A 12,366-nucleotide genomic window follows, 5' to 3' on the forward strand; every position below is an offset into this window, starting at 1 on the left:
GCCTCATCACTCGATCTGATACTCTTTTCTCCTCCAAGACATTCTTAGCCAGCTCTTCCTTTTAAAATAACCCCTACTCCATTTCTCTTCCCATCTATTCCATTGCAAAAGAATTTAAACCGTGCTCCTAAGCTTCTAGCCTTACTCCCTTTCCACTTGCTCTCTTGGATGCACAATATATCAACCTTTAAGGTCTCGACAGTTGCCGAAAGACAGTTGGGCAGTCAGGGGCAGCTGTGGTGAAGGATTCCTCCTGAAGTCCACAATCATCTCTACAGTCTTCAGAGTTTTCAACGCCAGGTTGTGTTGACCACATCAAAGCTCCAGTCTCGCCACTTACTGTCAATACGGAGACTCGTCGCCGTCTTTGATGAGGCCGATGACCCTGGTGTCATCTGCGAACTTCAGAACTTTGACAGTCGGATACCACCTGGTGCAGTCGTTAGTGTAGAGCGAGAAGAGCAAAGGGGAGAGGACCAACCATGGGGTGTCCTGGATTTGATAGTGCGCGTGGATGAGGTGGTGTCCCCAAGCGTCACCTCCGGTCTCCTGTCCGTCAGGATGTTGTTCTGCTGTTTCTCCACGAGATAGCAGGCGAGACGCTGAGCTGGAGAAGTTCGGAGGAGAGGAGTTCAGGGATGATGCTGTGAAACGCAGAGCTGAATTCCACAAACAGGATTTTCGCATAGGTACTCTCGCTCTCAAGATGTTCAAGGATGAAGTACAAACCCATGTTGACTGCATCTTCCGCCAACCTGTTAGCTTGATAGGCAAACTACAGTGCGTCCAGCAGGGGGCCTGTGACGCTCTTGAGGGTGTCCAGCACAAGACTTTCAAAGGACTTCATGACCACAGATGTCAAGGCAACAGGCCTCTGGTCATTAAGACCTAAGACTGCTGCTACACACAGTTCTAGAGACATGTTGAAGATATTTGTGAAGACAGGAGCAAGTTGGTGCGCAGATTTTGAGGTACGATGGGGTCGCGAGGTCGGGGTCCGGCACTTTGTTAATCTTTTGTTTGAAGATCTTTCTAATGTCCCTTTCATGGATCTTAAACGGTGGAGTGGAAGGTGGTGCAGTCTGGTGGGTGTGTGGAGTGGAAGTGTCTATTTTAAATCTCCAGTAAAAGCTATTGAGGTCTTGTTTTGTACCGCGCGAGGACAATAAGCTTGGCAGATGTCCTGCCTTTGAGCGCCATTTTTTTTTTTTTTTTTAAACCTGAACTTAAAAGCATTCACACTTGGGCCTAACGTCAATTCTGTTGTCAAGGGTTAGGGTTAGGGTTATTCCATGTCTGTGCAGAATAATAGCTAAGTGCTATTTCATCATTTTTGCCTTGGACTCTGCACGCCACTATTTTACCAGAGTATGTCTATCTCAGTGCTCTACTGGGTTTGTATTTCACTGACATTTCTTTCACAATCTGTAGGCCGGTCCCAAGCCCGGATAAATGCAGAGGGTTGCGTCAGGAAGGGCATCCAGCGTAAAAACTGTGCCAAACAAATATGAGCGTTCATCTAAAGAATCCCATACCGGATCGGTCTTGGCCCGGGTTAACAACACCCGCCCCCGGCACTGCTAACCTGCAGGGCGTCGGTGGTAATTCAGCTACTGTGGGTCGAAGACAAAGAAGAGGAGGAAACCAGATCCATCGTCAGAAGAAAAAGAGGAATGCACGGAGCCTACAACTGGGTGTAGGGACTTTGAATGTTGGGACTATGACAGGAAAAGCTCAGGAGTTAGTTGACATGATGATTAGGAGAAACTTGATATTCTGTGCATCCAAGAGAACAGGTGGAAAGGTAGTAAGGCTAGAAGTTTAGGAGCAGGGTTTAAATTATTCTACCACGTAGTAGATGGGAAGAGAAATGGAGTAGGGGTTATTTTAAAGGAAAAGCTGGCTAAGAATGTCTTGGAGGTGAAAAGATTATCAGATCGAGTGATGAGACTAAAATTTAAAATTGAGGGTGTTATATATAATGTGGTTAGCGGCTATGCCCCACAGGTAGGATGTGACCGAGAGTTGAAAGAGACATTCTGGAAGGAACTAGATGAAGTAGGTCTGAGCATCCCAGACAGCGAGAGAGTTGTGATTGGTGCAGATTGTAATGGACATACTGGTAAAGGAAACAGGGGCGATGAAGAAGTGATGGGTCAGTACGGCATCCAGCAAAGGAACTTTGAGTGACAGATGGTGGTGGACTTTGCAAAAAGGATGGAAATGGCTGTAGTGAACACTTATTTCCAGAAGAGGGAGGAACATATAGTAACCGACAAGAGCAGAGGTAGAAGCACGCAGGTAGATTATATTTTGTGCAGACGATGTAATCTGAAGGAGATGACAGACTGTAAAGTAGTGGTAGGGGAGAGTGTAGCTCAACAGCATAGGATGGTGGTGTGTAGGATGACTCTGGTGGTGGGTAGGAAGATTAAGAAGACAAAGGTAGAGGTGGCAAAGGCTAAACAAGAGGCATATGAAGACATGTACACCAGGTTGGACACGAAAGAAGGAGAAAAGGATCTCTACAGGTTGGCCAGACAGAGGTATAGAGATGGGAAGGATGTGCAGCAGGTAAGGGTGATTAAGGATAGAGGTGGAAATGTGTTGACTGGTGCCAGTAGTGTGCTAAATAGATGGAAACAATACTTTGAGAAGTTGATGAATGAACAAAATGAGAGAGAAGGAAGAGTTGAAGAGGCAAGTGTCAAGGACCAGGAAGTGGCAATGATTAGTAAGGGGGAAGTCAGAAAGGCACTACAAAGGATGAAAAATGGAAAGGCAGTTGGTCCTGATGACATACCGGTAGGTATGGAAGCAATTTGGAAAGATGACTGTGGAGTTTTTGACTAACCTATTCAACAGAATACTAGCGGGCGAATAAATGCCTGAAGAATGGAGGAAAAGTGTTCTAGTTCCCATTTTTAAGAACAAAGGCGATGTTCAGAGCTGTGGGAATTACAGAGGAATAAAGTTCATGAGCCACACAAAGTTATGGGAAAGAGTAGTGGAGGCTAAACTCAGGACAGAAGTTTGTGTCTGCGTGCAACAGTATCGTTTCATGCCTAGAAAGAGTACCACAGATCCATTATTTGCCTTGAGGATGCTTGTGGAAAAGTACAGAGAAGGTCGGGAGGAGCTACATTGTGTCTTTGTGGATCTAGAGAGAGCCTTTGACAGAGTACCAAGAGAGGAACTGTGGTACTGCATGCGTAAGTCTGGTGTGGCAGAGAAGTATGTTAAAATAGTACAGGACATGTATGATGGCAGCAGAACAGTGGTGAGGTGTGCCTTCGGTGTGACAGAAGAATTTAAGGTGGAGGTGGGACTGCATCAGGGATCAGCTCTGAGCCCCTTTCTGTTTGCAGTGGTAATGGATAGGCTGACAGATGAGGTTAGACAGGAATCCCCTTGGACCATGATATTCGCAGATGATATTGTGATATGCAGTGAAAGCAGGGAGCATGCAGAGGAACAATTAGAAAGATAGAGACATCCACTGGAAAGGAGAGGAATGAAGATTAGCCGAAGTCAAACAGAATATATGCGCGTCAATGAGAAAGGTGGAGGGGGAAGAGTGAGGCTACAGGGATAAGAGATAGCGAGGGTGGAGGACTTCAAATATTTAGGGTCAACAATCCAGAGCAATGGTGACTGTGGTAAGGAAGTGAAGAAACTGGTCCAAGCAGGTTGGAACAGCTGGCAGAAGGTGTCTAGTGTGTTATGTGACAGAAAAGTCTGTGCTAGGATGAAGGGCAAAGTTTACAAAACAGTGGTGAGGCTGGCCATGATGGACGGATTAGAGACGGTGGCACTGAAGAAACAACACGAAGCAGAACTGGAGGTAGGTAGATGTTGAGGTTCTCGCTCGGAGTGAGCATGTTGGATAGGATTAGAAATGAGCTCATTAGAGGGACAGCCAAAGTTGGATGTTTTGGAGACAAGATTCGAAAGAGCAGACTTCAATGGTTTGGACGTGTTCAGAGGCGAGAGAGTGAGTATATTGGTAGAAGGGTGCTGAGGATGGAGCTGCCAGGCAAAAGAGCGAGAGGAAGACCAAAGAGAAGGTTTATGGATGTGGTGAGGGAAGACATGAGGGCAGTTGGGGTTACAGAGGAAGATGCAGAAGATAGGCTAAGATGGCAAAAGATGACACGCTGTGGCGACCCCAAACGGGACCAGTCGAAAGGAAAAGAAGAAGCCTATCTTTAAAATCTATCCTCGAGCTGACTGGGAGTCAGTGTAAAGACTTTAGAATTGAAGTAATATTCTTTGACCTATTTGTTCTGGTCAGAACCCAAGCTGCAGCATTTGAATGAGCTGAGTTTTAGTTATTGATTTCATATTACTGTTGAAAGTTGCATTGGCATCTATCAGTACACTAAGGTTTCTGTAAGGTTTGTTACCTAATATGCTGGAGTAATGCACAAAAAACAGGGACAAGAAATCGTCTTTCTGATGAGGACGTGAGAGACAGGCCAGTTACAGTCTCCAAATACGTTCTGAACCACTTGCGTACTCTTTATTTCCAAAAACACACAAAGTGAAAAGGCTGGGTGAGCATGCAAGTGAAGAAAGGCATATTCTTTGATAACGATGTGTGTACGTCAATGATGTTATCCTTGGCAACTTCTTGGAAGATTAGGAGTAGACTTTCGCACCTGCGCGCACGCGCGGGTGTTTGTGTGGGCTCATCCTGTGAACAAGACTCTTCAAAACAAGGATGATAACTTTGTCTGGCTGCATTACTGTGTTCAAAAATCTTCGAAACAAGGATGATACTTTGGCTTTGTTGCAAGTCCATAATAAATGTATTAATAATTCTAACAGTTTCAGACTTGGTCTTTGTTTTTTTAAAGAAAGTGACTCTCGGTATTTAATACAACAGGTCGACTCACGACAGCCAGAGGACTACATTTCCAAGACACTTTGAGGAATGAAAATGAATCTGTACACTTATCTTTGGTGCTGACAGTCTGACACAGCTGCAGTTCCTCCTGACCCTCAAATGTAAAGGAATTTACTACATAGTAGATACATTACCTGTGACATCACTTTTTGTTTTTGCCAAAAGGAGAGAAGGTGTTACATCTTGTCACAACTTTTGCACATGGAATTACATAAAAATGACGGTTTATGATTAATTTTTTCAATAAATAGATTAGTCATTAAATAGATTAAAGTATTTAAAGGGCTACTCTCATGAAATGGATGATTTTTAGTATGTTATTATGAAAAAACAGCAGCCAATATGGGTCCATGCGTTTTTTCACCACAAAACATGATTTTGATGTATACAGCTTTTTGTAACTCCCGCCATGAAAATCCTCTTGGGATTTGTTTTCGAGAAGAAGAAGGAAGTGACGTAAAGGACAGAGGTGCCCCCAAGTGGATTCGTTTGTTTCCATTAGTTTTACCTCAGGGAAGGTAGCTCGTTGTTCCTTCGTGTTAGCCAAAATGCCGGCTCGTTGCATTGCTAGACATTGCTTGAACACACGGGAGAATGGATTTACCCTTCATAAGTTTGCAAGAGGCCCGGTTCGTCGTGAAAAATGGATTGCACGGGTGCAGAGGACGAGAGCTTCGTGGGTTCCAAATCACAGGTAGGTGTGTATACAGCTACTAAAAAAATAATAGTTTGGGGGGGACCACGTAATCGGTCTCTCATAACGTAACAAAAGATCCGTGTACGAAATATGTTGATGTGCGCGTCGGACGGCGTCAGGCTGCTGCGTCGCTTCGCCAGCGAAGGCTGCGCTTTGGGCTCGCGGACGGCGGCGACTCTGAAGAACCCAGCCAAGAAGGCCTCACTCAGCTGCGTGTGCGCAGTAAACCGCCCCAGCTCGACGGTGTTGTTCATCGTGTACTGCAGCGACTATGAACAACCCCCTAAAGCAGCACGGCTCGGCTCCGTCATAAGCCACTTCGGGACCGAAAATGAGCCAGACCGGTTGGCTGCGATGAGCCGCGGTGACTCTTCTCCGCCGCGGAAGTGGATCGGACGGGAATGCGGTTTGACCATGATCACATATAATTTGAATATGGCTCCAAACAATAGTGTAATATTGCTCCAAGGGCTCGAAACAATTGTGTTATATTTCCCCAGTAACTTCACTCGGTTGTGTGGTGTTCTTTTCGAAAAGAGCTTCCGTGTCAGAAGGGACGTGTTCGTCTCCCATAGTTAGGGTGCACCGCGTGTTTTCATTGGCGAATGTCTGGGCGACGTCACGTTCAGAGGATGCAGCCAATATGGCAACCACTTGGATGTCGTAGAATGACACTTCTGCAACTTTGTGCATGGATGACGTGCTCTCCGCTCATTTATTTTATTTTTTCGTATTATAGACATTAAAGTGAATAATGTAATATGTATTTTTCATTACAATATCTATTTTAAAATGTTTATAGGGATGACACTTGGGCTTTAAATAATATAGGTCATAAAGAAGACATGGGTAATGTTCCCTCGAATTTTTTACATGTCTGAGCAAACACACGAAGGCTGTGAGTGCTCCCTTTGACCACTGTGAGCAACATTAGACGTATGTACTGTGGTCAATCAGTGTTATCCATTGAAATTTCATGGCTCATTCAAAGATTCAGATTACAGCATTTACATTCCTATCAGAGCATTTTTAAGAACAATTTCGTGTTTTTGCAAACTTACACTGAAAATGTCAACAAACAAAAAAATACATTACAATACAAATGCATACCAAGCCAACTATGAACTCTAAATTTGAAAGGTTGCTTCCAATATTGTTTCTTTTTTTTTTTAACCCACAATCATATCCCCGTCTGTTTTTCTTGGTGTAAAGCTGAATTATTGTCTGCAGAATATCTTTCGCAATGTCTGTTGAAATCTGAGTGATGCTCCCAAACAGTTTTCGGGTTAATGCTATCTTGCCTCCTATATTTAAAATACTGAATTAGCTTTTTGGGCAATCATCTGTCCTTTCATCCTCAATCAGGCTGTGCCAAGATGGAATTTTAATTGATTTTACATACCATCTCATCCTGCACTTTCTACTTTGGCTTCAGACCAGACTTTTGCCTTGTGGTTATGCAGATGGAGAAATGGAGTGGGGATTGGACAGTTATTTGTTAGTTCTTGTAACGACATGATGCAATGGTTGTAGCGTGGCAGTTCCCACAGGAATCAAATGCAGTTTAAAGGTAGTGAGTTGTGGCTATGCTGTAAATCCGATCTATAACCAGTGACATCTCTGCGTTTGTGGGCTTGGCCCCACTAGATGGCACTGGTGGAGTACTATGCAGGCTCAAAATAATTCTCTTCTCTTTATAGCGTAGTCTATAAAGAATATTTTATCATCAATAATATCCATATTTATGAATACCAACCTTGTTCCCGGGGCAGTTCCAATGTAAACATTTTGCATAATCCAAAGGCTTTGTCGAAGGGAAGCACAATTTATCTAACTGCAACTCAAATAGGCCCGGCCCGTGAGCCTTTGTTTAGGTGATGTGCCACTAAAATCGTAGTGGGCATGTCTTTTACGGTTCTCAGTAGACAGCCATCGGCCCAGTCAATGTGGCCCCAAAGGCCGAAATTAACCAATTAAAATACAGTATGGTAGTGACTTAAATCAAGATGTAACAAATCTTCAGTTTTGGGGGATTGCGACAGCAAACTTTGCTTTCATTGTGATCTGAAGAGGACAAATAAAAGATACCCATCAATAGAATCTTTTAAAGCTTTTATTCATAGCTTGAAAGCTATGACTAAAAAAGGATTCTGTTCTTGATTTTAAAATATAATTTTAGATTTTGGTGCTTGTACCCACACTGGTGCCCCACTCAACTTTCCAGAAACTCCACTGGATATAACCCTAAAGTTTTTGTATTGTTTATATATGTTGAGTATTGGCTTTGCTCTGATGCTACACTAATGTAGCATCTGAACATTTTAACCCAGCTCAGCTCAACACAACAGTCATCATTGTGCCTCACTCTCCAGGCATGACAACCTATTTTCACTCATGGTAAAGTTTGATTATTCTGTTTTTGCGATGTCGTGTGTAGAAAGGGACGACTTTGTGTCTTTTATCCAACTACCTTCTGCCAGAGGTTAATGTGACCACAAGAGTTTTATTTAATCGTAGAAACTAATAACTCAGCTGATATGTATTATATTAAAATTATAACTGTTAAAAACGTCTTTTATGTCAATCATTGTTTTCATTTTCCATTTTTTTTGAAGTTGCAAGACTATTTAAAAAGATGGGACTTAATTGTGATCTTTATTGTTGTTCTCCTAAGAAAAGTAAAAATACAGTTATCGTACCAACTGGATAAACGGTATCATTAAGATTCTTAGTACTGTTAAGTTTTAAGTGCTCATTCTGTTTTGTTTTTTTTTTAGTTTTTTTGGGAGGGAAATTTAAAAAAGATGGCAGCCAGTTGTCAAGTTGCTATTACTTAGTTGCCTTTTTTTTCTACATGGGTGACTTGCATTGTACAAATCTTTAAGTAATTTACTAACATGCACAAAAGTAAATGATCACATTTTTACTGAATACAATTAAATCGTACGTAAAATACACATTTTCCATAATGTTTGCTGTTTTTTCTGTATGGGTTTGACATTTGAAAAAAATATCTTTGAACATGTGTTTAATTTGCTCAGAAGTGACGGATCCCTTTAAAATAGATGTTAGTTCCAAAAGCCATGGTCACAAGCACCATTTCCATTCAGCATTGTGAAATAAGTCGATATGAGCAAAGGCAGAATAATGGGGAGGATCGTGTGTTGTACGATCTCTACTAACTTTTTGCTCTTGTCACTGTTTTCATCACAGGCTGGATACCTGGTCCTTATTGCTGTTATGTTAGTTGCAAGGACCTACTGTGATGTATGGATGATTCAGAATGGAACGATGATTGAGAGGTAAGACCATTTTCAGAGTTGTATGGTTCGATAAACACCTAAATAAAATGAATTTAGTTTGAATATTTAAATAAAAATCATTTAAATACATACATACATAACTGCACCCTCCAGGAAGCTGTCACGTTATTGTGGTGGAGGAGTTTGTGTCTCCCATTGATCATGGGAGCTAAGTTATCTTGGGCTTCATGCCCATGACAAACAGGTCCTAAGTGAGGGACCAAACAAAGCATGGCTATAAGACAACTTTGAAGACAAATTCAAATGGATTGAGCTTTCCCCTGTACAGATGCGAATCACCCAGTCACCCCTTTCAAGCCAGGGCTGGAGGCGGTGCTTGAAGACGAGCGGTTAGTGGCTGGGCCCGCACCCATTGGGGCCTGGCCCGGCCTAGCATGAAAGGGTAACGCGTGTCCCCTTTCATATGGGCTTACCAGCTGTGGAGGGGGCATAGGGATATGTTGAAAGAAGAGAAAACATGCAGATTAGTAGTTTAGCCCGTAACTTTGTCCAAGTTTGTAAATTTGGCCCTCTGTATAGTTTAGTTTGACACCACTCATTAAAGCCAAGTGGCCGGGTAATGAGGACAAGCCTGATATTAGCAACAACACCAGCAGTCATGATGCCCCCCCCTTTTCCACTGATGACTGTCACGGAGTACTGTTGAGGATGTCAATCCTGGAATAAAAAATTCAGAATCTTGAAGTGTAAGTAGATGTAAATGGACCATCTGGAAATATAGTTTTTTTTTGTGTGTATAGTTCTTTGTTTACTTTCTTCTTCTATTCCTTTTGGCTGGCCCCATTAGGTGTTGCCACATGCCATATTTTTCCTTGTAGGCCTATCTCCTGCATGCTCCTCTCTAACACTAACAGCCCTCATGTCTTCCCTCACAAGATCCATCAACCTTCTCGATGGTCTTTGTATCGCTCTTATGCCTGGCAGCTCCATACTAATCAGCCGTCTACCAATATGCAGTGGAACCTCGGTGTTCAAACGTCTCATTGGTTGTATAAATTGGACATCGACCAAAATAAATCAGCGTTAAAAAATGTTTCGGTTTTTGATACAATTCTGTGTCCATGTGCCCAAGCAAAGTTGAATGCACGTTGGACGGGTAGCTTAGTCAAGCTGAGTGATGCCGAATGCACACGGGGTGGTTGCTGAGACAAGCCAGTGCCCACTTCGAGTCAGTTAGGCAGTCATCGAATGAGCACACACATTTGCATTTGCAGTTCAAGATTTTTTTTCAAGATTTTTCCAGTAATTTCTTGAAGCTGCACTGTCATGCCTATAAAAATTCTTAGCTAGATATTGTAATGAAAAATACATATAACATTATTCACTTCAATGTCTTCACAAAAAAATAAATATTAGCGCAGAGCGTGTCATCCATGCGCAAAGTTGCGGAAGTCTCGTTCGAAATCCAAGTGGTCGCCATATTCCCTGCAACGTCATCAGCAGATGTTACACCCGGACATTCGCCATTGAAAACATGTAGCGGCAACTTGCTCTGGAACATGGAAACTCTTTGTGAAGAAGAGTACATCTCACAATTGAGTGAAAAGAGCTGGGCAATATTACCGGATCATTTTGCGCCATATTTTGATGATATGGGGATCACTTCTAACAACAGACTCCCCGACAGTATTTAACGTACTCAAGAGGACCCATGCCTAGCGGGGGGAAGAGCTCCTTTCTCTTCCCGCATTCGGCCAAACAACATCCGCATCGGGGCCAACACAGAAGACATCGCGGCGAGCCAGCCGTCGCTGGCGAGCGAGCTGACGTGCGAAGTGGGGCGCCCAGACACCGGGTGCCGGAGGGGGGGACCCCGGCCAAACCACCTCCCCGCCTGATTCACCTCCGCGTCAGTGCTAACGCCGGGCCCGGCCTTGTGGATCGCTGCAAGGCTCGGCAGACAGCGGCACTTCCAGCAGCAAAGGAAACAGTTGTCTGAACCACAGTGGATTTAAGGAAGGAGATTTTTGATAAGTACGAAAATGGGGTGCGTGTTACGGATCTTGAAAACTAGTATGGTCTGGGTAAGTCAACCGTTTCGACAATCCTCAAGCGTAAAGATGTGATAAAGGCAGCTCGTGTTGCAAAAGCAATGACTAGCATTACAAAGCAAAGGACACAGATCACTACTTTTGATATTTATCAAGAAAAAAAAGAGTTAGCGGGGGACAGTATCAGTTAGGCTATCGTTTGTTGAAAAAGCCTTCCAAATTTAAAATTAAAAATTTTATTTAACCCAAACTATCTCCAAAAGGAAATGCCTTCCGGTCTTGAATACAATACCACTGCCTTTAGTTTCAAAGCCAGCAGAGGTTGGTTTGAAATGTTTAAAACAAAACTGCTATTCCCAGCATGGAAAGCCATGTTTTCTTCAAACAAACAGTTCAACAACAGTTCAGTGACAATGTGAAAGCACAGGATTTTCTACCTCAATTTAATTATTGCGAATAAAACAAAGCTTTTCTGGAAGTGTATCCCACTAAAAACATACATGACAAAAGAGGAAAAAGCATTGCCCGGCCATATGCCTTTGAAAGGTAAGCTAATAGTTTTGCTCTATTGCAATGCAAGTGGCGACTATCATGTTAAGCCCTTCTTCTTCTTCTTCTTCTTTTCCTTTCGGCTTGTCCCGTTAGGGGTCGCCACAGCGTGTCATCTTTTGCCATCTTAGCCTATCTCCTGCATCTTCCTCTCGAACCCCAAATGCCCTCATGTCTTCCCTCACCACATCCATAAACCTTCTCTTTGGTCTTCCTCTCGCCCTTTTGCCTGGGAGCTCCATCCTCAGCATCCTTCTACCAATATACTCACTCTCTCGCCTCTGAACATGTCCAAACCATCGAAGTCTGCTCTCTCGAATCTTGTCTCCAAAACATCCAGCTTTGGCTATCCCTCTAATAAGCTCATTTCTAATCCTATCCAACCTGGTCACTCCGAGCGAGAACCTCAACATCTTCATTTCTGCCACCTCCAGTTCAGCTTCCTGTTGTTTCTTCAGTGCCACCGTCTCTAATCCGTACATCATGGCCGGCCTCACCACTGTTTTGTAAACTTTGCCCTTCATCCTAGCAGACACTCTTCTGTCACATAACACACCAGACACCTTTCGCCAGCTGTTCCAACCTGCTTGGACCCGTTTCTTCACTTCCTGACCACACTCTCCATTGCTCTGTATTGTTGACCCCAAGTATTTGAAGTCGTCCACCCTCGCTATCTCTTCTCCCTGCAGCCTCACTCTTCCCCCTCCACTTTTCTCATTCACGCACATATATTCTGTTTTACTTTGGCTAATCTTCATTCCTCTCCTTTCCAGTGCATGTCTCCATCTTTCTAACTGTTCCTCTGCATGCTCCCTGCTTTCACTGCATATCACAATATCTGCGAACATCATGGTCCAAGGGGATTCCAGTCTAACCTCATCTGTCAGCCTATCCATT

General features: G+C 43.3%; 1 protein-coding gene across 3 annotated transcripts in view; it reads left to right on the forward strand.

Moving 5' to 3' along the window:
* abcd3a (ATP-binding cassette, sub-family D (ALD), member 3a) overlaps positions 1–12,366 on the forward strand; it is a 179,419-nt gene that overhangs the window by 7,817 nt on the left and 159,236 nt on the right. For all 3 annotated transcript variants that reach the window (XM_061805964.1, XM_061805963.1, XM_061805962.1), the window contains exon 4: positions 8,820–8,908. In XM_061805964.1, the coding sequence (XP_061661948.1) occupies positions 8,820–8,908 (89 nt within the window). The remainder of the gene's footprint in view (positions 1–8,819; positions 8,909–12,366) is intronic.

Source organism: Syngnathoides biaculeatus, chromosome 19 (assembly GCF_019802595.1).
Source record: "Syngnathoides biaculeatus isolate LvHL_M chromosome 19, ASM1980259v1, whole genome shotgun sequence".
Taxonomy (NCBI): domain Eukaryota; kingdom Metazoa; phylum Chordata; class Actinopteri; order Syngnathiformes; family Syngnathidae; genus Syngnathoides; species Syngnathoides biaculeatus.